The 25,729-nt window shown below is 38.5% G+C and overlaps 1 protein-coding gene across 4 annotated transcripts; it reads right to left on the bottom strand.

Annotated features, from left to right (window-relative positions):
- Window positions 1-5,762: 5,762 nt before the first annotated feature.
- si:dkey-261e22.4 (overexpressed in colon carcinoma 1 protein homolog) lies at window positions 5,763-25,691 on the bottom strand. 4 transcript variants are annotated; one of them, XR_009270538.1, is made up of 7 exons: window positions 25,620-25,691; window positions 15,534-15,614; window positions 14,031-14,055; window positions 10,889-11,004; window positions 9,623-9,657; window positions 9,032-9,070; window positions 5,763-8,470 (listed from the first exon to the last, which is right to left on the bottom strand). XR_009270538.1 is itself a non-coding variant. In XM_058772148.1 (6 exons), exons 2-5 carry the CDS (start codon window positions 15,571-15,573, stop codon window positions 9,653-9,655), a joined length of 186 nt encoding a protein of 61 aa, XP_058628131.1. In that variant the 5' UTR covers window positions 15,574-15,614; window positions 21,559-21,647; the 3' UTR covers window positions 5,763-8,470; window positions 9,623-9,652. The 4 variants fall into 4 exon arrangements, 1 of the variants encoding a protein (XP_058628131.1); XR_009270537.1 differs by lacking the exon at window positions 25,620-25,691 and adding an exon at window positions 21,559-21,647 and having other exon boundaries at window positions 9,032-9,073; XR_009270536.1 differs by lacking the exon at window positions 25,620-25,691 and adding an exon at window positions 21,559-21,647.
- Between the last annotated feature and the right edge of the window lie 38 nt (window positions 25,692-25,729).

Raw genomic sequence — 25,729 nt, 5'->3', positions numbered from 1 at the left:
TGGCACTGGATTTTGGGTGCCAAACGGACCCTGTAAGGGTCAAACTCAATTAATACTAAACAGTCTCAAACCTGTGGAAATACTGAGGGGGACTTAATTGAGATGCCAATCAGCAAACACAAAGTTACATAAGAAATGTCTTCGGATATGCTTTAAAAAGCCTGAGAAACATTTAAGTCAGTGGCCTGCAGATACAGACCTGGTTTCTGGTTTGCATTAACTGGGATCTCGGAGGAATGTGCGTTATGATAATATCTTAACTCAGGAGGAGACAGATAAATCATGTAACCTGATAAGCATCTTTGAGATTTTCACTTTTTTATTAAACTTAGTTTCATTCCATTTCATGACTCTACTGTGCATCTCACCCTCACCCATAATGCAATACTGTGATGTAAGAGCTTGATAGCCTATGTAAGATACAGAAATAATTCCTAAACTAAACCTTCAAGAGGCTTACAGTTCACACAGATTACACAATATTAAGGCGGTGAAACAATTAGTTACTTTACCAACCATAATCTCACACAAAGCTTTATACTTTTCGGTTCAATGAATCAAAGACAAATAAGGCTAATAGTAGTTCATTTGTGCAGCTAATATAATCCTCTGTACTCCTTATTGACTGTGTAGGATTGGCAGAGAGACACTAGCTTCTGAAATAGGCCAAATTACTTATTTTAGTTAACAAATATATATATATACACATATATACACATACATATATTTACACAATACTGTTCAAAAGTTTAATTTTTAACCACTTTAGTTGCAGCCTGGAGGCCTGAGTGGGTGAGAATGCTGTAAATTTCAGCTGTAAAGTTCATGACAGAAGAGCCTAACCCTATGACCCTGTAACACTTGCCATTTTCTGACCGTTACTGATCGCATATAATTGCGTCAATGACTAAGTTTGTTTGCTTTTGCAGTGATGGAGAGACAGGAGAAAGAGAAAAATTATAGCAGGTTGCAACAAGACATGACCCCTATATGTATGCATAACCTCCAACATATTCATACACACACTTTCACAGGCATGGCTAATGGGAAATTCACTCATCACTTCGTAGCCGCCCTACACACACACACACACACACACACACACACACACACAAGCACACTCACACTCACACTCTCTCTGAATGTGGGAGGCCAGATCAGATCTTCTGCTGTGATCTTCACTGACCTGTGACCCTTTGACACCTGTGATATGTGTGGGCAAGCCCTCGACAACTCATGCGAGTCTGGTGTTGAAAACCACTCACGCACAGTCTCTTTCACACACACACACATACATTTTCTTAAGTTTAAATGGCGAGATACCATAGATCGCTGTTGTTTTATATAGAAAACTAATTACAATGACCATAAACTATCCCTAAAACTCGCTTTTTCAAAAAAGCTCACTTAAGCTAAAACTATAAACTAAACTTAAGATAAAACTATAGCTGTGCACGCGCACACACACACACACACACACAAATCATGCACAGTCATTTGCCCTTCAGCCAAAATCTGGATCCAGCTCTATCATCACTTACAGTTGGTGTTTGCATTTTTCCTAATTTGTTTGACTTGAAGCCAGATTATCACACATACCAAGTCATTTCATTTTGCAGCCATTTTTGCAAAACCCTCAAGCTGCTATTTTCTAGGTAATACAAAAAAGCACACACTTAAAATCTACTTGAATAAGAAAGACCAAAATATGTAGTTCTGTTTGCCAAGATTACATTCCAATGAAATATTTCAAATCAGCAATAAAATCAGACAATGTTATCACACATTTAGCTTCTTTAGCAAAATAATAAATAAATAATTATACACTTTATACTTCATGTTTCATTCTTATACTTAATTTTCACATTTAATTTAATGTTCTTTGAAAGCATTTTTTAAATTTAGAAGCAATTTTTGAGTGACCTTTTTTCAGTGTGTCTGCACATACACAAATGACAGAGACAAATAAAGTGAACTTAAATACGTAAAACATTAGAAAATATTTATTTAAAAAAAAAAAACATATAGAAATGGATCATGATAAAGTCTGTTGATCTGAAAGTTGTTTTACCAACAAAAACAAAAAATCCTAAATAGCTATTTGGCTACTGGTTGACCTTTTCTAATAGCTTGCACTGCCTTTGATGAAAAGGAAATGCTGTCACACAAAATAAGATCAGTATCATGCTTTAAGAAATTAAATAGAGGCACTTTTGATTTCATGTTGACTTTCTAAATAACTCCAGTCACCGGCATGAATATCAGATTTAGAATAAAGACATTAGTAGCAGAGCATTTAATGCTATTTATAGCACCTCGACCCATTAATTGTACATTAGTGCCTGTTGCAGTGGGTTTATACTTATCCTGAATCTCTTCAGCCTGATCCTCATTTTGTACACAATCGCCGAGGCCCATGGGAGCTCTACTGCAGCCTCATTAGGCACAGGAAACAGGCCAGATTCCAGAGTTATGAGTTTGTGGGGACCCAGACAACACAACAGCACAGAATCAGATATATCTGACCTGCTCTTATTTTCCATAGTCTGTCTGTGAATAGTCTAGCTATGAATGCATAGCATGCGTTATGCTCCCTTTTTATAGCAATTTGGGCCCAACGGAATATTTTTACAACTTATGTTATACATGTGCTGGTGTCCCCATAAAGGAACATTCTGGGATCAATACCAGTTAAGCTCAGTTTAAAACATTTGTGGCATATTGTTGACTACGACAAAAAAAAAAAAAAAAAGACAAAAAGGATTCATGATGTTATGTTGTCAAGTCAACAAAGTTGTAAACTTGGATAAATCTTTACAATTATTTCCTCACGCTAAAATTATGTTAACACATATATTGTTTACATCTTCTGTTTATACTTGTGTTAAGTTTTGCACAGCTACCCAGTTTGTTGCCATTTTGAAGGAAAACAATTATAACAATGTCACAAGTGCTATCGATTGTATTTAACTTGTACTGAACCGAGAATATTCCTTAAACCTGTGATATTTCATTGGTCAGCTTAGTCTTGTTAAGTTCTGTTAAGTCTTAGAAAGTCTCATGTTTTATTGTAGTATTATATACTATTACAGTTTTTTTTTAAATAACTTATTATTTTCAGGTTTAATTTTAACATCAGTTAAATTTTTTTGAATTTTGCTATGTTTATTATTTTGTTTATATATTTCCCTTTACATTTTATTACCGTAATTTATTTTTATTCCAGTTTTAGTACATCAGCTTACACTTATTTTACACTGTGACGCTTATTTTAATTCATTTAGTAGCCAAGACAGCATTTATTCCTTATCTTTCAAGTTTTTTCATCCAATATTTATATATTATTTAGTTTTATTATAATTAATGGGAAAAACAAGGTTTTAGTTTTACCATAACCAACAATGACTAACCAAGACTAACCAAACAAGCCGCCTTTTTTTTTTTCATCATTTTTTTTTAGCATAAATATAACATGATACACAATATTATCCTTCAACATGCTTTTGGCACCATCCATCACACACATTTCACTCTCCATCAGCCCCTGCACATTCATCTGACTGATGATCATTCAGCCCAAAGATGCAACTGCTTTAATTCGTAGAAATTTATCATCCACTCTTTCTTCCTCTCTCAATTTCTCCTCTTCATTAAGCAGGTCATGGGTCACATTTGTAATAATTCTGTTTAAAGAATGCACAGTTGCATGTGCTTTTTGAACTCGACTCTCTGCTTCCTCAGGAGAAAATAAGGTTTTCGAAAAAATGAGAGTTTAAGGCTAGTCAATCAAGATCTGCAGCGAACAGGACATGTGTGTGTTTGTGTGTTTAGCAAGAGTGGCTGTTTTGAGCTCTGAACATCTTAATAGCCCATAATGAATGGTTTCCTGAGAATAGCAACAATGCAAAATGAACTCAGCAACCCATGTTTTCAAAAATGCAGGAAGGCTCTTTTTATTCCCAGACAGACATAGATCAGCAGTGCTGGGGGGGGGGGGTGATGCTAAATAGGCCTACTAATAAAAACAAAAAAAATGCAATTGATTTAATTATGACTGGATAGATAAAGCAACTGGATGAAGTTTTGTTTATTTTGAGACTTTAGAGCCCCCTACAGTTAAGTGAGTTCACTGTCGTAAATACACTATAGTAATTACAGTGGATAGCTGTACAGGTGCATGTGTTGCTGCTGTAAAGCAATCCACGCTTTTCGCGCAATTTCGTACCCGGTCTAATTACGTCCTTCAAAAACAAACTTTGGCGGCGGGGAGTTTTTAAATAAACAGAAGCCATTCGCCTAGAAGTAAGTGTGCCATCAGAATGAGATTAATATTTCAAGGTAATAAACTTAACTATAAAAAAGGAGGAATCCTTTCATAATTGTTACTGACAAGCTGTGCATACAACTATTTTGGTGTGTCATTGGCTCTAAATTAGATAAATACTTTGGTAACATGTGTATTATAATGTCATTTTTGGCGCATAGTGCGCAACATCTTTTGTAATAGCTTAACAACATGTGCAATGTTACTGAATGCATTTTAAAATAAGTTCTTGCTATAACTGGGTAAACAGAACAGCCCTGCCGAACCTCACTATCTCCAGCCATGTCTGCAGCAGTGTATTTTAATCAGGAAGCACATAACCTGAAAACCAAATTTAACTCTCCGTGTCTATTTCGAGGGCGGTATGGCTCTCGCCGTCTCTTGGGCCACTGGTGCACTTCTATGTGGGTTAGAGGAAAAAATTACATCTGTACTCAGGACACTGAGAATGGCCAATTAGTGCCCAAATTTGACATATAATACTCCACATGTTTACTATTCCTTAACAAGCACTTAAAACTTTCAGCTCATCCTTCAACAACCAAGCAACTGTTCAATAATTGAAAAGATAACTGTCTATCATAAAATATACAAACGTCCATAGCAGCCCATAATGTAGCCTAATATTAATCAAGGTCAATGAAGAAATTGAGACGCATTATCATTTAAAATGGCACTATGGCACCACCTTATGGTAGAAAGGCGTAATTGCATAAAATGTACTCGGATTATATCACTTTAGATAAATATATTAAAGCTATACAACTCATAGATGAAGCGTATACTTCCTTATATAATTCCTTAATCACGTTAGACTGTGTGAGATATTTTCATTTCTGCCAGTCACACTGTTGGGGGTTTTCTAAACCCACAGGGATGCAAGCATGTGAGACTAATCTATGTGAAATGTCAAGAGATAATGCATGGAAAAGTTGCCTTTAAAGTGCCAAAAACAGCCATGAAGAAAGGTTACGATGCCTGCCACTGCTGCTGAAGTCTGGGCTTCACTGGATAATCAGGAGCACCAGTGAGACTCGAGTCTCCTTACAGACACAGAACCCCTGCAGAACTCAGACAGACCCCCCGCCTCACATCTAACTATAGAGCTAACCAGCTCTCTGATGAAAAAAATAAAAAATGTGAAACTGACAAAGAGAATGAGTTGAAAAATGTATGTAGTCACACACAAGAACAAATAATACATATATATGCTCTAATTTTTGCCCTGCAATAATGACATAACAATAGAATATATTTAATACAATACAAAAATAATTTTAAGTATTATACTAGTATTATTAGCAAGTGTCTCTTTAATCCAACATAAAGGGACTGATATAAAAAGAACAAACTGATATTGGCAGCAGTAATGAAATGCAGCACCGGAAACTGCTTGTTCGCAATCCCTTTCTAATGTTAGATTATAGAGCACATTTGAGAAAGAGAGCTCATTGTGACAGGTTCTGGCAGAATGAAATAGTCCATTATGAGAGCGTACAACCATTACAGAACAAGTACAGGTGATAGAGATTCATACTGATTCATGCAAAACTGAACCCAGTCACTTGTATGTGAGAGACTGCTACAAATATGGCAATGTTTAACATGACTTGTACTGAATAATAACTCTGTTCAAATTCATAATCACATTAATTGAACTTTTATTAACATCTTGTTGAAATGAAAGACTTTTTGAGATGACAGTATCTTGTAAATATAATTTATGCTGCAATGAATGACCAAAAATTAGTATTTTACTATATATTACAGTGTTCTGAGAATTCCTGAGTACATAATTGGCTATACTTGAGATTTGAAATGCAATTTGTAATCGGTTTCTTCACATTGATTCTTTACAAGACACATTAAAAGCTGTGACACCTTTTCCCCTAAAGTATACGTATAGGGAAATATTAAATTACCAGATTGTTTTTGAAATTTTGTTAGATATTTTTATTTAAAGATGTAAGGTGGCACTAGCAGCTCCAATTACAACTACAATATAATAAGAAGAAGAATTTACTGTTTTCAATCAGGTTTTAGTAACATTCCTGCCTAAACTCACGCCATTGGTTGAGTCAGTGTTGCTGCTGGGATGCTCAAACCAAGAGTGTTGTTTTAACAGAGCAGTGCTACACCTTTCTTGGGGGAAAAGCCTATCTTTAAAAAGTCTATTCAATTTTTCCTTTGAACGCTCACTCAGGAGAGTCGCTGGTGGCACTGTAGCCACTCAAGAAGCAGAAAAATGGGTTCGGAGGAAAATATTTTCCAAGAAACTACTGCTTTACATGTGAGGTTGCTGGTGAGAGCTGCACCTGAGAAACACACTCATTTTTAGAATCTCTCATCTGTGGTGTGTGAGAGGATGGGTGCAAATGTACTTCATATTTATGAAAAAAAAGAAGAATTGATTCCCTTATATGTCTAAAAATAGGGAAAAAGGTTCATACATTCATGTATGCTCTGACAATTTGTTATTATCTTACAATATATGTGTATATGTACATAAATATAAAAATTTGGGGTCAGAAAGATTTTATTTTATTTTTTGAAAGAAATTAATACTTTAATTCAACAATAAATTGACACATTAAATTAATCAAAATGACAGTAAAGATATACTAAAGATTTCTATTTTAAATAAATGTTGTTGTTATTGTTGTTGTTGTTTTTTACTTGAACATCAAAGAATCCTGAAAAAAAAAAAAAAAAGGATCACGGTCTCCACAAAAATATTAAACTGTTTTCAACATTGATGATAATAATAAGAAATGTTTCTTGAGCAGCAAATCAGCATATTTGAATGATTTCTTAAGGATCATGTGACACTGAAGACAATGACTGCTGAAAATTCAGCTTTTCCATCATAACAATGAATTCCATTTTAAAATATATTACAATAGATTTCTTTTAAATTGTAATATTTAATTACTGTACTTTTGATCAAATAAATGCAGCCTTGGTGAGCATAAGAGACCTATTTCTTTAAAAAATCTTATTGACCCCAAACTTCAATTTAAAATGCTAAAAATGTAATGATGCTTTTATAGTCCTTAAAATGACCAGTGCATTCTTCAAAATTCTTCCTTTTGTGTCACACAAAAGAAACAAACAAAAAAAAAGTATACAGATTTGGAACAAAATAACAACCACATTTCTTTCTGGGTCTCTTTAAGGAGTGAGGAAAGTGAGTTCAGCTAGAACTCGTGTCACAGTGTTGGCTCACATCCTGCCGTCCCTCAGGAATCGGTGTCTCATTCAGCACCCACTGTGACACAGTCTGGCTCAAGCGCTCTCTGTCTTTCTCTCCTCATCTCTTCTCCCCTGTGTCACAGGAGTGAGCTCCAGCTGACCTGACGCTGAAAAGTGCGAGCGCTGGCCTACTTACACAGTCCTCGGAGTTCTCTCAGGTCAGGCGCTGCTAGCACAGATACCCTCGTTTTAAAACTCGGCTCTCACTGGGTCACTCTAATTGGATTAGCGAGATGGAGGGACCTTAAACCCAATCACAAACACATAACCCTTGATTTCACCTCCAGAAGACAGTGCAGGGCTTGAAGAAGCACTAAGGGGACTCACCTGACAGACCAGCAACGAGCTCCTTCAAAGGCACTTCATGTACCTCTAACATTACATTATCACAAAATGGATTTTTTCTTAAGACTAGAGAAGAGTGTTTGAAAGGATGTGGATCATGTTGAAAGAACAAAAACAGACTCGTGAGTGCATAAATAGTGCCTTAAGAGTCTAATTTCCCCCTTGAAAACCACTTGACCCTTGTGAAACCTCTTAATAAATGCAGAGCAACATTGTGAGGGAATAGGTTTGAGCTCAGAGACACGTTTTTAGCATCTTCGTTGCTCTGTGATTGTCATTAAAACCTGTGTGTCATTGTCCTGAGAAGCAAGGTGCTGGTAGAACTTGCCCTTAAAAGCACTGAGTGATGCTAACAAACTCAGATTTGTCTTTGACCTCTGACCTTGTCAGCAGAACTAATTCCAGTTCAGTTTCCAGAGAGTTCAATTAGATGATTGGCTCTCAGAGGATTCTGGGCGAGTCCCAACGAGCCAATCAACGATGAAGAAAATTGCGTCCTGTTGAGATTATTACGCAGCAATTTTCAGCCAAGATTCCCTCCGGAAAGCCCTGCGAGGTAAATAAGAAAGTGAGCAGTCAATGTACACACAAATACATTTTGTATCTGTCCAAAAAATATTTCTCTGATCCAAAGGTACAGTTAGTGGTTCCATGAAGAACCTTGAATATCCATGAAACCTTTGCAGTCCACAATATACTATATAAAAATAAAGGTTCTAAGAGGGGGGTTTCGTAACAATGCAATAAAAATAAAAACCAAAAGGACATTTCAGTAATCAGTTTTTAAAAGAACCACTTTTTTTCTTACTGTGAAAAATATTTTAATAAACTAAAAGAACATTTTTCCACTATAAAGAACTTTTGTGCAATGGAAGGTTCCATGGATTTTAAAGGTTCTTCACGGAACCACTGATGCCAATAAAGAACCTTTATTTTTAAGAGTGTACAGTGGGAAAATGTTCTTTGCACTAAGAAAAAGGGGTTGTTCTTTTAAGAACTGTTCACTTTGGGGAGCCTAAAATGGTTCGTCTATGGCATTGCTGTGAAACACTCCTTTTGGAACCCTTTAGCACTTTTTTCCAACATCTGTTCCATATGGGTGTCAAATACCTTGTTTTAACTCAATTTTTAGGCAGAATCACATACATCCTTCTTGGAATAAGAAAACCCAGATTGCATTGCAGTAGTTCAGTGAAGAAAATCCAAGATGGTGGATGAAGTAAGAAAAACAAAGTTTAATTTAGTGTTGCTTAAAATTAGTTCAGTATAATTCAAAGTGGGCTATTGTACTCAATATGTGTGTTCTATGTGTTTTTATGCCTTTTAGAGAGTTGCGCTGTTAGCTTAGCGACATGCTAATGTCAAAATCCATAGAGTCATGTCTCACAGAGTTGCTGCCTAGCATCACTTATTACACTCTAAAAAATGTTGGGTTAAATACAACCCAACGCTGGGTAAAACATGGACGAACCCAGCGATTGAGTTGTTTAGACCCAGCATTTTTTAAAGTGTACAGTTAGGTTCCCTTAGAAGCTGGTTGCCTATGTAGACTGTAGGCAGCTCTTGTTTCATGATTTGTATTGTTTGCTTTGCTTTTTTTAAAGATGTAAAATTAAACACTCAAATGTGTAAGAATTTTAATCCACAATGCTAATTGATCAATAATGATTTAATTGTGTAAGAAAGCAAAGATGGGCGTACCTTTATCTGTGCCTTCAGCTCTGAATATCATTATTCTGTTGATGAAAATATGTATTAGTTACATACATACATAAGTGCTATTTTAGTATTATTTATATACTGTTATAATATTTGTTATTTTGTAAAAGCATTTTTATGTTCAGTTTTCACTTTCATTTTATTTTTAGTAATTAAGTAATTTTGTTGCACTGTTGTGTTTTCCCATTTTTCTTTTTTTCTAACCTTTTATTTATATATAGCTTTAATTAGTTCGTATTTCAGTTTTATTTATAGCAGGCTAATTTTAGTATTTCAAAAATAGTTTTTCATCTAATTTGAGTTTCATTTCATTTCAATTACTGAAAAAGATTTTAACAAATTTAGCTTTAGCTGCCTATAACAACACCGATGATGTGTTTCCCCTCACACACACACCTTTAGCTTTGTTAGCACTCTTTTTGGCACTCAGCTCTTTCCGCTTTCCCTGCGGAGAGATGTTTCTCCAATTAACACATCCCAGAGCCTCCAGGAACAACTCACCCAACACATACACACACGCACACACACACACACACACATAAAGTGTCTCAACTCACACTACAGTCCTAAATAGAATTCATTGCTTTAATTTAAGATTTTTTTTTTAAAGAATTCTCCATGTCTCTGTTAATTCTTGACATGAGACCAGAGAGAATTGCGGAAATTGGTTTCCATTGTGCAAGTAATGAGTTTCCAGAAGAGGAGGCCGATTCTTAGGACACTGAAGAAGCTTAATTGTGACTGCATTCACACTTACACTTACACTTCCTCTAGCCTTCTTTCTCTTTTAAAACGTGTATGTCTCATTGGATTAACAAGGTAAGGAGAGAAAAAAAGTACAGAAGTCATAAGTTGATCTATTTTCGACTCACGCCACTTTGTAAGTTCACAGGTAAGCACTGTTCTCGTTTAAGGTGGCATTTATTTAACACATTAACATATTGCGCTAACTATTACGACAACAGATATGCATGCTGGATTGTGCATCTATTTGCACTTAATTGTAATTACTCTTTTGTTTCTTGCATCTGTTTAACCTTCATTAGGCACATTTTCTCTGTTTTGATTGTCTGACACTGACTGTCAAAAAAGGGATTTACATTTTCTTTCATTAGCTAAAACCTAAAAAAATACAGAAAACACTGTTATTTTGCTGTCTTGCAAGCACTTCTGGACATGCATTTGAGAGGTGTTTTCTTTTTTTAAGATACACGTGGAAGTGCATGTGAAGCTGGATTTGTCTCTCACCTTTGTGTGTGGAGGGTGTTTGTCCGGTGGCCACATTGCTGAGGTCTGCAGGTATGCCCACATACACTCCACCATAGTTCCTCCTCTTCTCATCATCCACAGACGATTCGTCCTGCCTGTGGGCCCAGAACCAGAACAGAACCAAGAGATGATCCGATGGGCTGATGTAAGAGGCGAAAAACACAACTTAGAAAAGTGTGTTGCTTTATTATCTATATTACTGTGAAAGACCAAATAGCAACAAACCTTCAGGGTATGAGTGATTACAATTGACTGAAAAAATATTGACCATCATATCTGGCACATTGTGTGATTCATTAAGTCTTGAGGGGTCATGTGTCGAGTTTTTGAAGAGATTATCCTACAGAGAACCTTGATTAGAAGCTCTGAGAATTTGATTAACAGAGCTGTTAGTATTAACAGTATTGTAAATCTCACATTATTCTCAAAAGAGACTTGTGAACATGTATTATGTATCAGTGATGGTGTGTTATTGTGGTGAGTGTGTGTGTGTGTGTGTGTGTGTGTGTGTGTGTTTTAGTGGCAGTCAAGGCCCTGATATGTGTGCACAAGACTCTCTCCTGCTGTGTGGATGCCTGTTGTTCAGATGTGAGAATAATTCCAGGAACTGTTTGGAAAATGACAGGCAGTGTTCAAAACCCCACTATGTTTTTTTCTCAGAAGGGAAATTGATTGACAAGCAGTTCCAAAAACTGAAGGACACTGCAAGGATTACTAGCATCTTCCCTCCTGTTTATCTTGCTTTCTCTCTCTGAAGTCAGAGCCTTTGAAAAAAATCAAGAGATTTCAGAAACATTTGTCACCCCAATACCAGAATACAGTTATTTTCAGTTGTTAATACTGAGCACACACTCAGTGCTGGGTAGTAACTGATTACATATAATCTGGAGTATGTAATCATATATATATATATATATATATATATATATATATATATAGTGGGTACGGAAAGTATTCAGACCCCCTTAAATTTTTCACTCTTTGTTATATTGCAACCATTTGCTAAAATCATTTAAGTTCTTTTTTTTTTCCTCATTAATGTACACACAGCACCCCATATTGACAGAAAAACACAGAATTGTTGACATTTTTGCAGATTTATTTAAAAAGAAAAACTGAAATATCACAGGGTCCTAAGTATTCAGACCCTTTGCTCAGTATTTAGTAGAAGCACCCTTTTGATCTAATACAGCCATGAGTCTTTTTGGGAAAGATGCAACAAGTTTTTCACACCTGGATTTGGGGATCCTCTGCCATTCCTCCTTGCAGATCCTCTCCAGTTCTGTCAGGTTGGATGGTAAAGCGTTGGTGGACAGCCATTTTAGGTCTCTCAGAGATGCTCAATTGGGTTTAAGTCAGGGCTCTGGCTGGGCCATTCAAGAACAGTCACAGAGTTGTTGTGAAGCCACTCCTTCGTTATTTTAGCTGTGTGCTTAGGGTCATTGTCTTGTTGGAAGATAAACCTTGGGCCCAGTCTGAGGTCCTGAGCACTCTGGAGAAGGTTTTCGTCCAGGATATCCCTGTTCTTGGCCGCATTCATCCTTCCCTCGATTGCAACCAGTCGTCCTGTCCCTGCAGCTGAAAATCACCCCACAGCATGATGCTGCCACCACCATGCTTCACTGTTGGGACTGTATTGGACAGGTGATGAGCAGTGCCCGGTTTTCTCCACACATACCGCTTAAAATTAAGGCCAAAAAGTTCTATCTTGGTCTCACCAGACCAGAGAATCTTATTTAGGTGTTTTTTTAGCAAACTCCATGCGGGCTTTCATGTGTCTTGCACTGAGGAGAGGCTTCCGTCGGGCCACTCTGCCATAAAGCCCCGACTGGTGGAGGGCTGCAGTGATGGTTGACTTTCTACAACTTTCTCCCATCTCCCGACTGCATCTCTGGAGCTCAGCCACAGTGATATTTGGGTTCTTCTTTACCTCTCTCACCAAGGCTCTTCTCCCCCGATAGCTCAGTTTGGCCGGACGGCCAGCTCTAGGAAGGGTTCTGGTCGTCCCAAACGTCTTCCATTTAAGGATTATGGAGGCCACTGTGCTCTTAGGAACCTTAAGTGCAGCAGAAATTTTTTGTAACCTTGGCCAGATCTGTGCCTTGCCACAATTCTGTCTCTGAGCTCTTCAGGCAGTTCCTTTGACCTCATGATTCTCATTTGCTCTGACATGCACTGTGAGCTGTAAGGTCTTATATAGACAGGTGTGTGGCTTTCCTAATCAAGTCCAATCAGTATAATCAAACACAGCTGGACTCAAATGAAGGTGTAGAACCATCTCAAGGATGATCAGAAGAAATGGACAGCACCTGAGTTAAATATATGAGTGTCACAGCAAAGGGTCTGAATACTTAGGACCATGTGATATTTCAGTTTTTCTTTTTTAATAAATCTGCAAAAATGTCAACAATTCTGTGTTTTTCTGTCAATATGGGGTGCTGTGTGTACGTTAATGAGGAAAAAAAAAATGAACTTTAATTTAGCAAATGGCTGCAATATAACAGAGTGAAAAATTTAAGGGGGTCTGAATACTTTCCGTACCCACTGTATATATATTTTTTATTGAGTACTCGTATTTGGAATTATTATATTTTAAAATGCTCATAATCAGATTTCAGTCGCTTTTTATGGATTACATGATTGCACATTATTCATAAAATGGCAGTAAATTATTCATAATTAATTGATTCTCTCTAATTCTCCCTAATAATTTTCTCTTTAAAGAAAAATAATAATGTTTAGTTTCCAAAAATCCTACTGTGTCAGACCATTTAGCTTCATTTAGGCTTCGGAATTTGGGTGGAAAAGTAATGGTACTGTAGGTTTAAATCAAGTTAGGTAAAAAAAAAAAAAAAAAGTAATCTAAAAATTAGTCAGAATACATTACCTAAAATAAGTAGATTACATCACTAAATACAATTTTCATCATGTAATCTGTAATCAGTAACAGACTACAATTTGTAAGTAATCTACCCAGCACTGTGTATGTTCTGTGCATATTCACACATTATACATATTTTACTATTATTTATGTTTTTCTTTAAGTTACAATAACTGCAGTGGCGTTTTTGTGAAAACGGTGGGTTGCACAGTATATTTTTGCTGTTCTGGCAATACTCACACATCTTTGGCTGACTCGGATGGACCTGTAGAAATCAACAAACACACAAATTAGTTACGCCACATGCTCCTCGATCGTTAAATACACAGTATATACACTGAGTAATTGTAAAAGAACATTTATTGCTCTCTGGAATCTGATTTATCTGCTTAACCCATTTAAAAACACAATCCCACATTTTGTTTGAAAGAAAACGGATTAAAAATAAGTGCAATTAATACGTCATTAATATGTTATTACAATGTAATAAAGCTATAATAAAAGTGTCGTCGGGCAGATTTTTGTTTGCTGGTAATGGAGAGACCGCCGTCCAATGTCTGGTCAATCAAACTATGAGTCATCAAACGAACACTAATGTGTGCAGTTCTTAAAGTTAACTGACAGGTGGTTATGTGTCTATTAATAGCATACTGTTTATGAATGGAAAAATACATATTGGCTGGCTCTCCACAGAAATATTAGACCAGGGCTATTCAACTAACTTCATTTGAGGGCCAGATTATCGAATTGAACATTTGAAGGGGTCCCGATCTTTTTCTGGGCGGCCAATAAAAATGGAAATTAAATTTATATGCATATTCAGCAGTAAAATTAACTAATATTACCAACAGTAACATCTATAAAAGGTTAACATTAGTGCTGTCTGCCATTCAGTTAATAAAAATAATAGACTATAGTCTAATATATAGTCTTTGCATACATCTTTAAATTACAATCAATCATTAGATTACATTCTGTACTTTATAAATATTATAACTTGAAATAAATTTAAATTTAAATCTAAAAAGCCATGAATTCCTGCAGACACAAATCTGATTTACAATGCAAATAAAATCTCTTCATCACCCTTTAATGCTCAAAATGCTATTCAAAATGACAGTGTATTTGATGACTCCACTAAGACCCTCACAAAGCGCTTCATATCGATTCATGCCCATTCCTGCTTGTTTGTGTGTGTGCGTACCCATGTGAGATGACTCATACTGAAGCGCTGTTCAGATTGCCGTCTAACTCTGCTGATTTTTGAAGAATGACTGAGGACAGAATGTTCACACACACATACACACGTCCAGCCGAGCGAGACACGTCAGTCCTGTAAGTGGTTCACGGATCATGCAATCCCCTCACAGCGGTGTAAACAAACACCATTCATGAATATCATTTAGTCTCAATGGACCTCCAAGCACAAAACACCTGACCACACTCAAAGAAAACTGTCTAACTGTTAAGCAACTGTTAGGATATATTTGATCCAGTTAAATCTTCAAGGACCGGGTTGAGTGAATCTTGATGTGTGAATGATTCAGTCCTGACAGACACTCAGATCTCCCATTCACAACATGAGAGCGTCTGGCCAGCAGCCAATGGTTAGTGGAGGAGAGAAAGATGACTGGATGGCTAAACTCACATGAGCAGACATGGGTTTGTTTACAGAGCCCACACACACCAACAAACAGAATGGCACACACACACTGATGTGAAGGCAGAAAGCAGCACACTTACCTGCAGCTGTGCTGGCAGAGGTGGAATTCCCACAGCCCATGCTTCAAACTTCGTCAAAGTCAATCAAAGAGATAGACAGTGCTGAGGGCAATGAGAAGGGAAGAAGAGACCAAGATTACTGGAGTTAGAAGGGAGAGAGATGAATGGAGGGATGAGGAGAGAGTGAGGATGAGGGAAGTGCGGTCTGATGACTGAGTCTGAATGTGTCTGAGCTGCTATACTTCCTGCACTTCCCTTGAGTCTCTGAGAGAGAGAGAGAGAGAGAGAGAGGGGAGGAGGGAAATGTAGGTGGTAAGAAGTATTCCTCCACCCTGGCAAGGTTTCCCAGGTAACAGAGATTGTGTGTGTGTGTGTGTGTGTGTGTGTGTGTGTGTGTGTGTGTGTGTGTGTGTGTGTGTGTGTGAGAGAGAGACAAATGAGGGCATCAATTTGTATAATGACAAGAGTATGACATAGGTATTACAAGGAGAATGTGACTTTTCAGGACATTACCCCATGTCCCCAATTTTCAAAATGCTTATAAATCACACAGGATGGAGTGTATTGAAAATCTGAAATAGCACAAAGTATCCTGTAAGGGGTAGGGTTAGGTGTAGGGTTGGTGTAGGGCAATAACACATACAGTTTGTACAGAATAAAAACCATTAAGCCTATGGGATGTCCCCACTTTTCACAAAAACAAACGTGTGTGTGTGTGTGTGTTGGGAAGAGGGCTGATAACACTGTTAGGAAGGCAATGCTAATTAAAAGAATAAAATGCAATGTGTGCAATTTCATATTCATTTTAAATCAGTGGTTCTTAAACAGGTGCCAAAGCAAAAAAAAGAAAAGAAAAAAAAACAAACAAAAAAACTAATTAATACATGAACATGTTAATTTGCTAAAATATTTAAAAAAAAATTAATACATTTATTTCTAATAAGACATTTAACAAAATTTGCATTTTGACAGTGGAAATAATTAAAAAGAAAAATATTATGAAAAAGAAAATATATGAACGTATAATATATTAATATGTAATAACAACAACAACCTTTTAATTTGAATAATCTTAAGACATTTTCAGCACAATTTTTGCACATAATTAATGATAAATATATTAAAGTATATTAATATTTCATAAATATAACAACAACACCACTAATTTTGCAGCACAATATATTTTGCATTCTGCATTTTATTATGATTATTATGATAATCATTAAACAATTAAAATTATTAGACATATAGTGCAAAATGTAAACCAATGTTTTTTGTATGCTTTACAATTCGCACATTATTACTATGTCTAATCATAAATATTAACATATATATTAACATACATATACATATACATATATACACACACACAGTGGTGTGAAAAAGTGTTGGCCCCCTTCCTGATTTTTAAATTTTTTGCATATTTGTCACACTTAAAAGATTCAGATCATCAAACAAATTGTAATATTACACAAAGATAATGCAAGTAAATACAAAATGCAGTTTTAAAATGATGATTTCATTTATTAAGGGAAAAAAGCTGTCCAAACCTACCTGGCCCAACGTGAAAAATTAATTGCCCCCTCCTATTAAATCACGAAAGAATTGTGATTAACCACATTATTTTAGAAAGCTGAGTTAAATTTCACTAGCCAAACCCAGGCCTGATTACTGCCAGACCTGTTGAATCAAGAAATCACTTAAATAGAACCTGTCTGACAAAGTGAAGCATGTTTAAAGAGCAACACATCATTCCGCGATCTTAAGAAATTCGTAAACGGATGAAAAACAAAATAGTTTACATGTATCAGTCTGGAAAGGGTTATAAAGCCATTTCTGAGGCTTTGGGACTCCAGCAAACCACGGTCAGAGCCATTATCCACAAATGGAGAAAACTTGGAACAGTGGTGAACCTTCCCAAGAGTGGCCGGCCTACCAAAATTACTCCAAGAGCACAAAGACGACTCATCCAGGAGGTCATAAAAGAACCCAGAACAACATATAAAGAACTGCAGGCCTCACTTGCCTCAATTAAGGTCAGTGTTCATGATTCAACAATAAGAAAGAGACTGGGCAAAAACAGCATCCATGGGAGAGTTCCAAGGCAAAAGCCATTGCTGACCAAAAAGAACACAAAGGCTCGTCTCACATTTGCCAAATAATATCTTGATTATCTCTAAGACTTTTGGGCAAATATTCTGTGGACTGATGAGACAAAAGTTGAACTTTTTGGAAGTTGTGTGTCCCGTTACATCTGGCGTAAAACCAACACAGCATTTCATAAAAAGAACATCATACCAACAGTCAAACATGGTGGTGGTAATGTGATGGTCTGCGGCTGCTTTACAGCTTCAGAACCTGGATGACTTGGCATAATTGAAGGATCCATGAATTCTGCACTCTATCAGAAAATCCTGAAGGAGAATGTCCGGCCATCAGTTTGTGACCTCAAGCTCAAGCGCACTTGGGTTCTGCAGCAGGACAATGATCCAAAACTCACCAACAAGTCCACCTCTGAATGCCTCAAGAAAAACAAAATGAAGACTTTGGAGTGGCCTAGTCAAAGTCCTAACCTGAATCCTATTGAGATGCTGTGGCATAACCTTAAAAAGGCGGTTCATGCTTGAAAACCCTGCAGTGTGGCTGAATTACAACAATTCTGCAAAGAAGAGTGGGCCAAAATTCCTCCACAGCGCTGTAACAGACTCATTGCCAGTTATCGCAAACGCTTGATTGCAGTTGTTGCTGCTAAGGGTGGCACAACCAGTTATTAGGTTTAGGGGGCAAGCACTTTTTCACACAGCTATGTGGGTTTGGATTTTGTTTTCCCTTCATAATAAAAAACTTCATTTAAAAACTGCATGTTGTGTTTACTTGTGTCATCTTTGATTAATATTTAAATGTGTTTGATGATCTGAAACATTAGTGTGACAAACATGCAAAAAATAAAAAATCAGGAATGGGGCCAACACTTTCACACCACTGTATAGTATAATAATAATAATTTAAAATGATTAAAATTAAAATTATACAATAATTTTAAACAAGTGTAAATGTGCATTGATATTTTTTTCTTCTCTCTCTCTTTGCCATTTTTAATTTGCCCGTACAGCAACTGTCAGCAGAAAATATTTGTATTGGCATATGCGGAGGAATTCTTTCCACTCTTCATAACTACTGAAGTAAAAGTGACTAGTTGGTTTTAAATGACTAAGAATATCCATAATTGCAAATTCTGCATCCGAAAAACATCTGCACCATCAAGAAAATAGCTTTATTACATATATGCAGAAGTACAAAAAACATAAATGGCTATATAGAAATACTGTCTTTAAGTGACAAAGGTTGACTACCACTGATGAACACCACAATAATTACAGCGATGTAACAAATGGTAGAATGACAGATATAGATGGAGGGTAGCTTATTAGGAGCAGCATACGCCACAACACACAGTAAATGTCTCAGTATCCATGTTCTCAGCCTTTTCCCAGTTGTTTTTGCAGGCAGATAAGGACATTAACAAATTATACATGCTGTTCTGGGCTGAAATGGGTATCTGAGTCATGTACAACACAGAAAAAAGAAGAAATAAATAAACAAAAAACAAGACATTTTGCTGATAAAATGGCCGGAGGGTCTGACCTATGCCACATAGAGTATTAGAAAAGATTCAAGACTACAGCACACTGCATATTATGTTATATATGATATATAAGATTGTTCGTATTTGCAAGATTGTCAAAATTGAGAGATAAAAGGTCACTTAAAAAAAATTCTGTGGTGGGGGGAAAAAAATTGTGAGATGTAAACTCAGAATTTAGAGTAAAAAACAAACAAACCAAAAAAAAAAAAAAAAAAAAAAAAAAAAGAATAGCTCTGTTACGGGGCTGACGAGACGTGAGTCGTGCGGATCCATCTGCAGACTTTTATTGACAAGAGACGTGGTCATAACAGGCAGGGTCAAACAGGTATAACATGGGCGAGACAGAGTAAACAGAGACAAGTATGGGTCGACGATCGGCGAACAGTATCCAGAGGGGCGAGACAGGAGAGGTAATCCAAAACGTCAGCGATAATCCAGGCAGGGGAAAACACAATCCGACAAAGGCAAGGCTAGGCGAGACAAGGCAAGACTAGAAAAACTAACGGGGCTCTGTAGGGCAGCGATAACGCATACAATACTCGGCAACGAGGGAAACAAAGTCCAGGGTTATATAAGGTGTGTGATCAGTGTGTGCTCGGGATCAGGTGTAAGTGCAATGAGTGATTGGTGACAGCTGTGTTCAGTGTTGGATGATGGGAATTGGAGTCATTGTGATGTGTGGTGTGAAGTCCATGTGGTGAGCGAGTGACCTCTGGTGGAGGGTGAATGGAAGTGCAGACCAGATTCGTGACAGAGCCCCCCCCCCACACGGTGTAGCGGAGGCGAAACAGGGGGAGGGATGGAGGGCCAGGTCCGTGTGGAAGTGGAGTGGTCTGGAACCGAGGTAGAGCCGGCAGAGCAGGAAACCTGGGCAGAGCTGGCCGGACTGGAGTCCACCAGGGAGGAGTCGACGGACCTGGTGCCTACCAGGGCGAAGCAGATGAGACCGGAGCCCACCAGGGCGGAGCAAACAGGACTGAAGCCCACCAGGGTGGAGCAGAAGACCACCAGAGCCAGATAGTGGACCACCACAGCGAAGCAGACTGAGCTGGAGCCCACCAGGGTGGAGCAGACGGAGCTGGAGCCCACCAGGGCGGAGCAGACGGAGCTGGAGCCCACCAGGGCGGAGCAGACGGAGCTGGAGCCCACCAGGGCGGAGCAGAAGACCACCAGAGCCAGATAGTAGACCACCTCAGCGGAGCAGACGGAACAGGTGGAGCAGAAGACCACCAGAGCAGAGCAGAACGAACAGGCGGAGCGGAAGACCACCAGAGCGGAGCAGACGGACCTGAAGACCACCACGGCGGAGCAGAAGACCACCAGAGCCAGATAGTGGATCACCACAGCGGAGCAGACGGAGCTGGAGCCCACCAGGGCGGAGCAGAAGACCACCAGAGCCAGATAGTGGACCACCACAGCGGAGCAGACGGAACAGGTGGAGCAGAAGACCACCAGAGCGGAGCAGACCGAACAGGTGGAGCAGAAGACCACCAGAGCGGAGCAGACCGAACAGGCGGAGCGGAAGACCACCAGAGCAGAGCAGACGGACCTGAAGACCACCACGGCGGAGCAGATAGAGCAGGAGCATACCATGACGGATCAGGAACCCACAGCAGAGACTGGGACCTAAGGGAAACTGAGACACAAGGAGGAGACAGAACATGCACAAACACAAGGACTGAGGTAGGGAACACATGAAGTTCATAATTAGTCCCCATAGCTGTGACAGGACAGAACGAGAGTTCATTGACGGCCTCCATAGCCGTGACAGGACAGAACGAGAGTTCATTGACGGTCTCCATAGCCGTGACAGGACAGAACGAGAGTTCATTGACGGCCTCCATAGCCGTGACAGGACAGAACGAGAGTTCATTGACGGTCTCCATAGCCGTGACAGGACAGAACGAGAGTTCATTGACGGCCTCCATAGCCGTGACAGGACAGAACGAGAGTTCACCGACAGATACCACTGACACCTCTGGAGGTTCTGCAGCAGTTGCCGCCACCTCTGGAGGTTCTACAGCAGTAAACTCAGGACACAAGGAGAGTTTAGTAATGGTCTTTTCGACCACAACACAACAGGTTGAGAGTACATTACTGAGCGCCCCCACCATACAAGGGGCTGAGATGAGCCCTGCTGCTTCTGGAGGTTCTGCAGCATATGCCACCACCTCTGGAGAAGCTGTGGCAGCAGTCGCCACCTCAGACAGTGCTGCGGTGATGTACGCCGCCCAAACACAACATAAAGCGATCCCCATCATGGGAAGCACTTCAGACAGGGGAATCAGTTCAGGAACAGGAGGGCTAAAGTGAGTGGGTTTGGGGACACCAGCTGTGTGTGCAGACACCAGCGGTGAATCCCTCACACTGGATATCAGACTGGGATAATGAAAGACTGACCTTGATGATCTGGGTAGGTCAGCGGAGACGTGACCCGACTCTGGAAGGTCAGCGGAGACGTGACCCGACTCTGGAAGGTCAGCGGAGACGTGACCCGACTCTGGAAGGTCAGCGGAGACGTGACCCGACTCTGGAAGGTCAGCGGAGACGTGACCCGACTCTGGAAGGTCAGCGGAGACGTGACCCGACTCTGGAAGGTCAGCGGAGACGTGACCCGACTCTGGAAGGTCAGCGGAGACGGGGCAAGATTCTGGGAGATCAGTTGAGACGTGATTCGGTTGATGACGACCAATTGTGACTTGATTTGACTCTTTGACATTAACTATGACTTGACTTAGTTCATGAAGATCAGCTTTGACTTGTCTTGATTCGTGAAGATCAGCTTTGACTCGACTTGATTTGTGACTATCAACGGTGACTTGACTTAGCTCATGACGATCAGCTTTGACTTGATTCATGACGATCAACGGTGACTTGACTTAGCTTGTGAAGATCAGCTTTGACTTGGCTTGATTTGTGACCATCAATGGTGACTTGACTTAGCTTGTGAAGATCAGCTTTGACTTGGCTTAATTCGTGAATATCAGCTGCGACTTGGCTTGGCTCTTTAAGATCAACGGTGAATTGACTTGGCTCCTGTAGAGTGACTATGACTTGACTTGGCTCATGAATGGCAGCAATGACATGAGGGGTTGTTGTGGCCGCCCTCTTGTGAGCGCGCTCCAGTGTGACCGCCATTACAGGCACAGACACGGTGTTATTTTCTTCCTCCGCAACACCCACAGTAAATGAAGAGCCAACACACAACAAAGCATAATCCAAAAACTGACTGAGGAACGTGGACCCTCACAAATAAGCTTAGTCTTGAGTGGCTGATTAATGCCATCACAAAAGAAATCGATCAAGACATCATCCGGAAAATCCGAATTATTAGCAACGTCTAGATATTCTAGAATAAAGTCCTCGAGTGATCGCATACCCTGCTTGAGGGCTAATAATAGTCTTGCAGTGTACATACCAGGCCAGTATTGTTCATGAAAGCCGCTGGATCCTTGTATGGCCGAGTATTCTGTTACGGGGCTGACGAGACGTGAGACGTGCGGATCCATCTGCAGACTTTTATTGACAAGAGACGTGGTCATAACAGGCAGGGTCAAACAGTGGCAAACAGGTATAACATGGGCGATACAAAGAGTAAACAGAGACAAGCGTGGGTCGACGATCGGCGAACAGTATCCAGAGGGGCGAGACAGGAGAGGTAATCCAAAACGTCAGCGATAGTCCAGGCAGGGGAAAACACAATCCGACAAAGGCAAGGCAAGACTAGGAAAACTAACAGGGCTCTGTAGGGCAGCAATAATGCATACAATACTCGGCAACGAGGGAAACAAAGTCCAGGGTTATATAAGGTGTGTGATCAGTGTGTGCGTGGGATCAGGTGTGCATGTGATTAGTGCAATGAGTGATTGGTGACAGCTGTGATCAGTGTTGGATGATGGGAATTGGAGTCATTGTGATGTGTGGTGTGAAGTCCATGTGGTGAGCGAGTGACCTCTGGTGGAGGGTGAATGGAAGTGCAGACCAGATTCGTGACAAGCGGGATGTAAACTTAATTGTCTAAATCTAAATTGTAAGATAAAAGGTCACTTTCTTTCTTTTTTTTTTTTTTTTTTTACTTTTTTCTGTGAGAAAAAAAGAAAAGAATTGAGGTGTAATTGAAAATTCAGAGAAAAAGAGTTAGAATTATGAGATGTAAACTCAGAACTGCAAAAACATTAATCAGAATTCTGAGTTTTTATCTTATCCAAGTTTATATCTTGCATTTCTGTCCAAATTGTGAATTGTATATATATATTTTTTTTTTTATTTTCATTTTTTTTTTTTTTAATCATGGCAAAAATAGGTTACCATAGTTATCTGACTTAATGTGGACAGAAACTACTGACTAAATCCATCCTGAGATTTGTACAGTAGCCTAATGTTCTTATAATGGAAGCCCAAGAACCAAATACGCTGGAGGGTTTAAAAGCATATATGTGAAGCTTTTAAACTTGGGAAGCACATCAGTTATTCATTAGAAATGCTAATTATTAGATCTGTAAAGTTGTCTTCATCCTTTAAAGGTGGATAGATTTTAGCTTCTAATTTATTTTCTTCTTCTCTCTCTGTATTCAGCCGGTAATGAGTCATACACTTGGCCTTTACACAAGCCTTACTTCTCTTCACCATGTGCCTCCACTCACATGTAGATTAAAACTAGCTGAGAACGCTTAATGCTTTGCAGTCATTAGGTCAGTCAACTACTCCATTTAGACCTTGGAGTAGTCAGCGTTATTCTTAGTAACGGAATAAAAAAAATTTTTTTTTTAAAAATGCTGTTTTTATTTTGTACTTTCCCATTAAATGAGCAGCTGATGATATGGCAGGAACATATTTAATTGATTTTTCCCTCCCTTTTTAGTCTAGAATGGGTGTAATGAGTGATTTGGGCAGCAGAGGGCAGTATATTTACATTGTTAACAAGTGTTTATAGCTCATTTATGCTACACTGACCTTCTATTTCTGGAAAAAAACAAAACAAAAAAAACCCCAGTATTCAAAATAAACCTCACAAAATGGGAGGGGAAAAAAAAGAGGTTGAAGAGGCAGAACCTGAAGAGGAAAGCACTTGAAAATAGCTGGAGAGTGAAGCGAACAAACAACTGCAGCACACAACAGCTAATTTAATGTCCTTTATCTTGTTGTCCTTCAGTAAATGGCATCGCAGCCTCATCTTTATGTTGGAGTTAACTCATATATGTCCATGTTTGACTCACTCCAGGGACGGGAAGTTATCCGTGTCCCAGTTTGCCCTGGAAGCAGGCCTCAGGCAGGAACATTCAGGAGAAAACAACAATACTTGAAAATAAAGTGAAATAGTTAATGGTGTGGAGGGGGCTAGAAGGAGAGAGAAGGTTGTGCAAACCTCTCTTTATCTTTTTTTATTTTATTTTTTTAAACTTCTTTACCATAATTGCTGTCTTCACATTAATCAGCAGATCAAGTGCACAAACAATTAAAAATGTTCTCATTTATCGCTCCATTCACATACTTAGTTCCAGACCAGATTTCAGTCAGTCAGTGTTCCTTACCAACGTGCAAAGAAAAGAAAAACGGCTTCATATGGCACTATTTTGTTGGCAGAGCAAAATAAATAAATAAATATACAAGCAAGAGTGCTTTTATACTGAAAATGAGCTATAGTGCAACACCAAGTGCAACTACATTTGAGTTCCTGTAAAACAGTGTTATTTTACTTAAATTTACATAAATTGCAACTGTAATAGTTTTTAACAATATTGTGATATGAGCTTTCATTTGTACAATTTCATTAGTTTTTGTTATTAGTCTTCATAAAATATATTTCTAAATAGTTTAAAATTAGTTTGATTTCAGTTATTTTAGTCATTAAAAATCTTTAGTTGCCAAAGCAAATTTTTTTAAATTTATTTTAGCCTTTTTTCAATTAACAAATTTTAGTTGCAGTTTTAGTTAACGATAGCACCACTGTGAAGTTTCTTGTATACATATTCATTATTTTTGACTGGTGCATTCATTTCCTGGAAGACACATCCAACACATTAACATTGACAGTAATGGCTTGGACATAATACAGTACAAACCATTTACAGTCACTCCCACCTTCTGCAGAAAGTTAATGTGATGCATCCTAATCTACATACATCACAGCTACAATTTCCTCCTTTAGTATTGGTCTCTAGACCAAAAAAAATAAATAAATGCTTTCAAATGCACTTTTTGTACTTGATTTATTGACCTTGTCGTCTCTAAATCTCAACATTTGGCCCATCAGTTGTCTATTGTTCCTACAAAACAAATATTTAGTGCGTTGGCCACTGAACAAACTCTGACTGCTAGGTTACTTAAATATTAAGGGGCATCAAATGGACTATACAATACTAGTTAGTATGAATGAGTTCTACCATCTACATGACAATAAAACAACTGTTTTAAACAACTGATTAAAGCAAATTAAGAAAACAACTCACCCCAAGTCTTACCTCATTTCTGAAGCCATCTTATGAGGCTAAGTGTGGGACAAACATCTCTCGGTTTGGCCCTGGAGAGATTTCAGTTTTCAGACAAGGGCTATATTAGAAATGATTAGTGT

This window comes from Onychostoma macrolepis, chromosome 04 (genome assembly GCF_012432095.1).
Source record: "Onychostoma macrolepis isolate SWU-2019 chromosome 04, ASM1243209v1, whole genome shotgun sequence".
NCBI lineage: Eukaryota > Metazoa > Chordata > Actinopteri > Cypriniformes > Cyprinidae > Onychostoma > Onychostoma macrolepis.
Note: the sequence above shows the minus strand (reverse complement) of the source record. Positions and strands in the feature narration are given on the sequence as shown.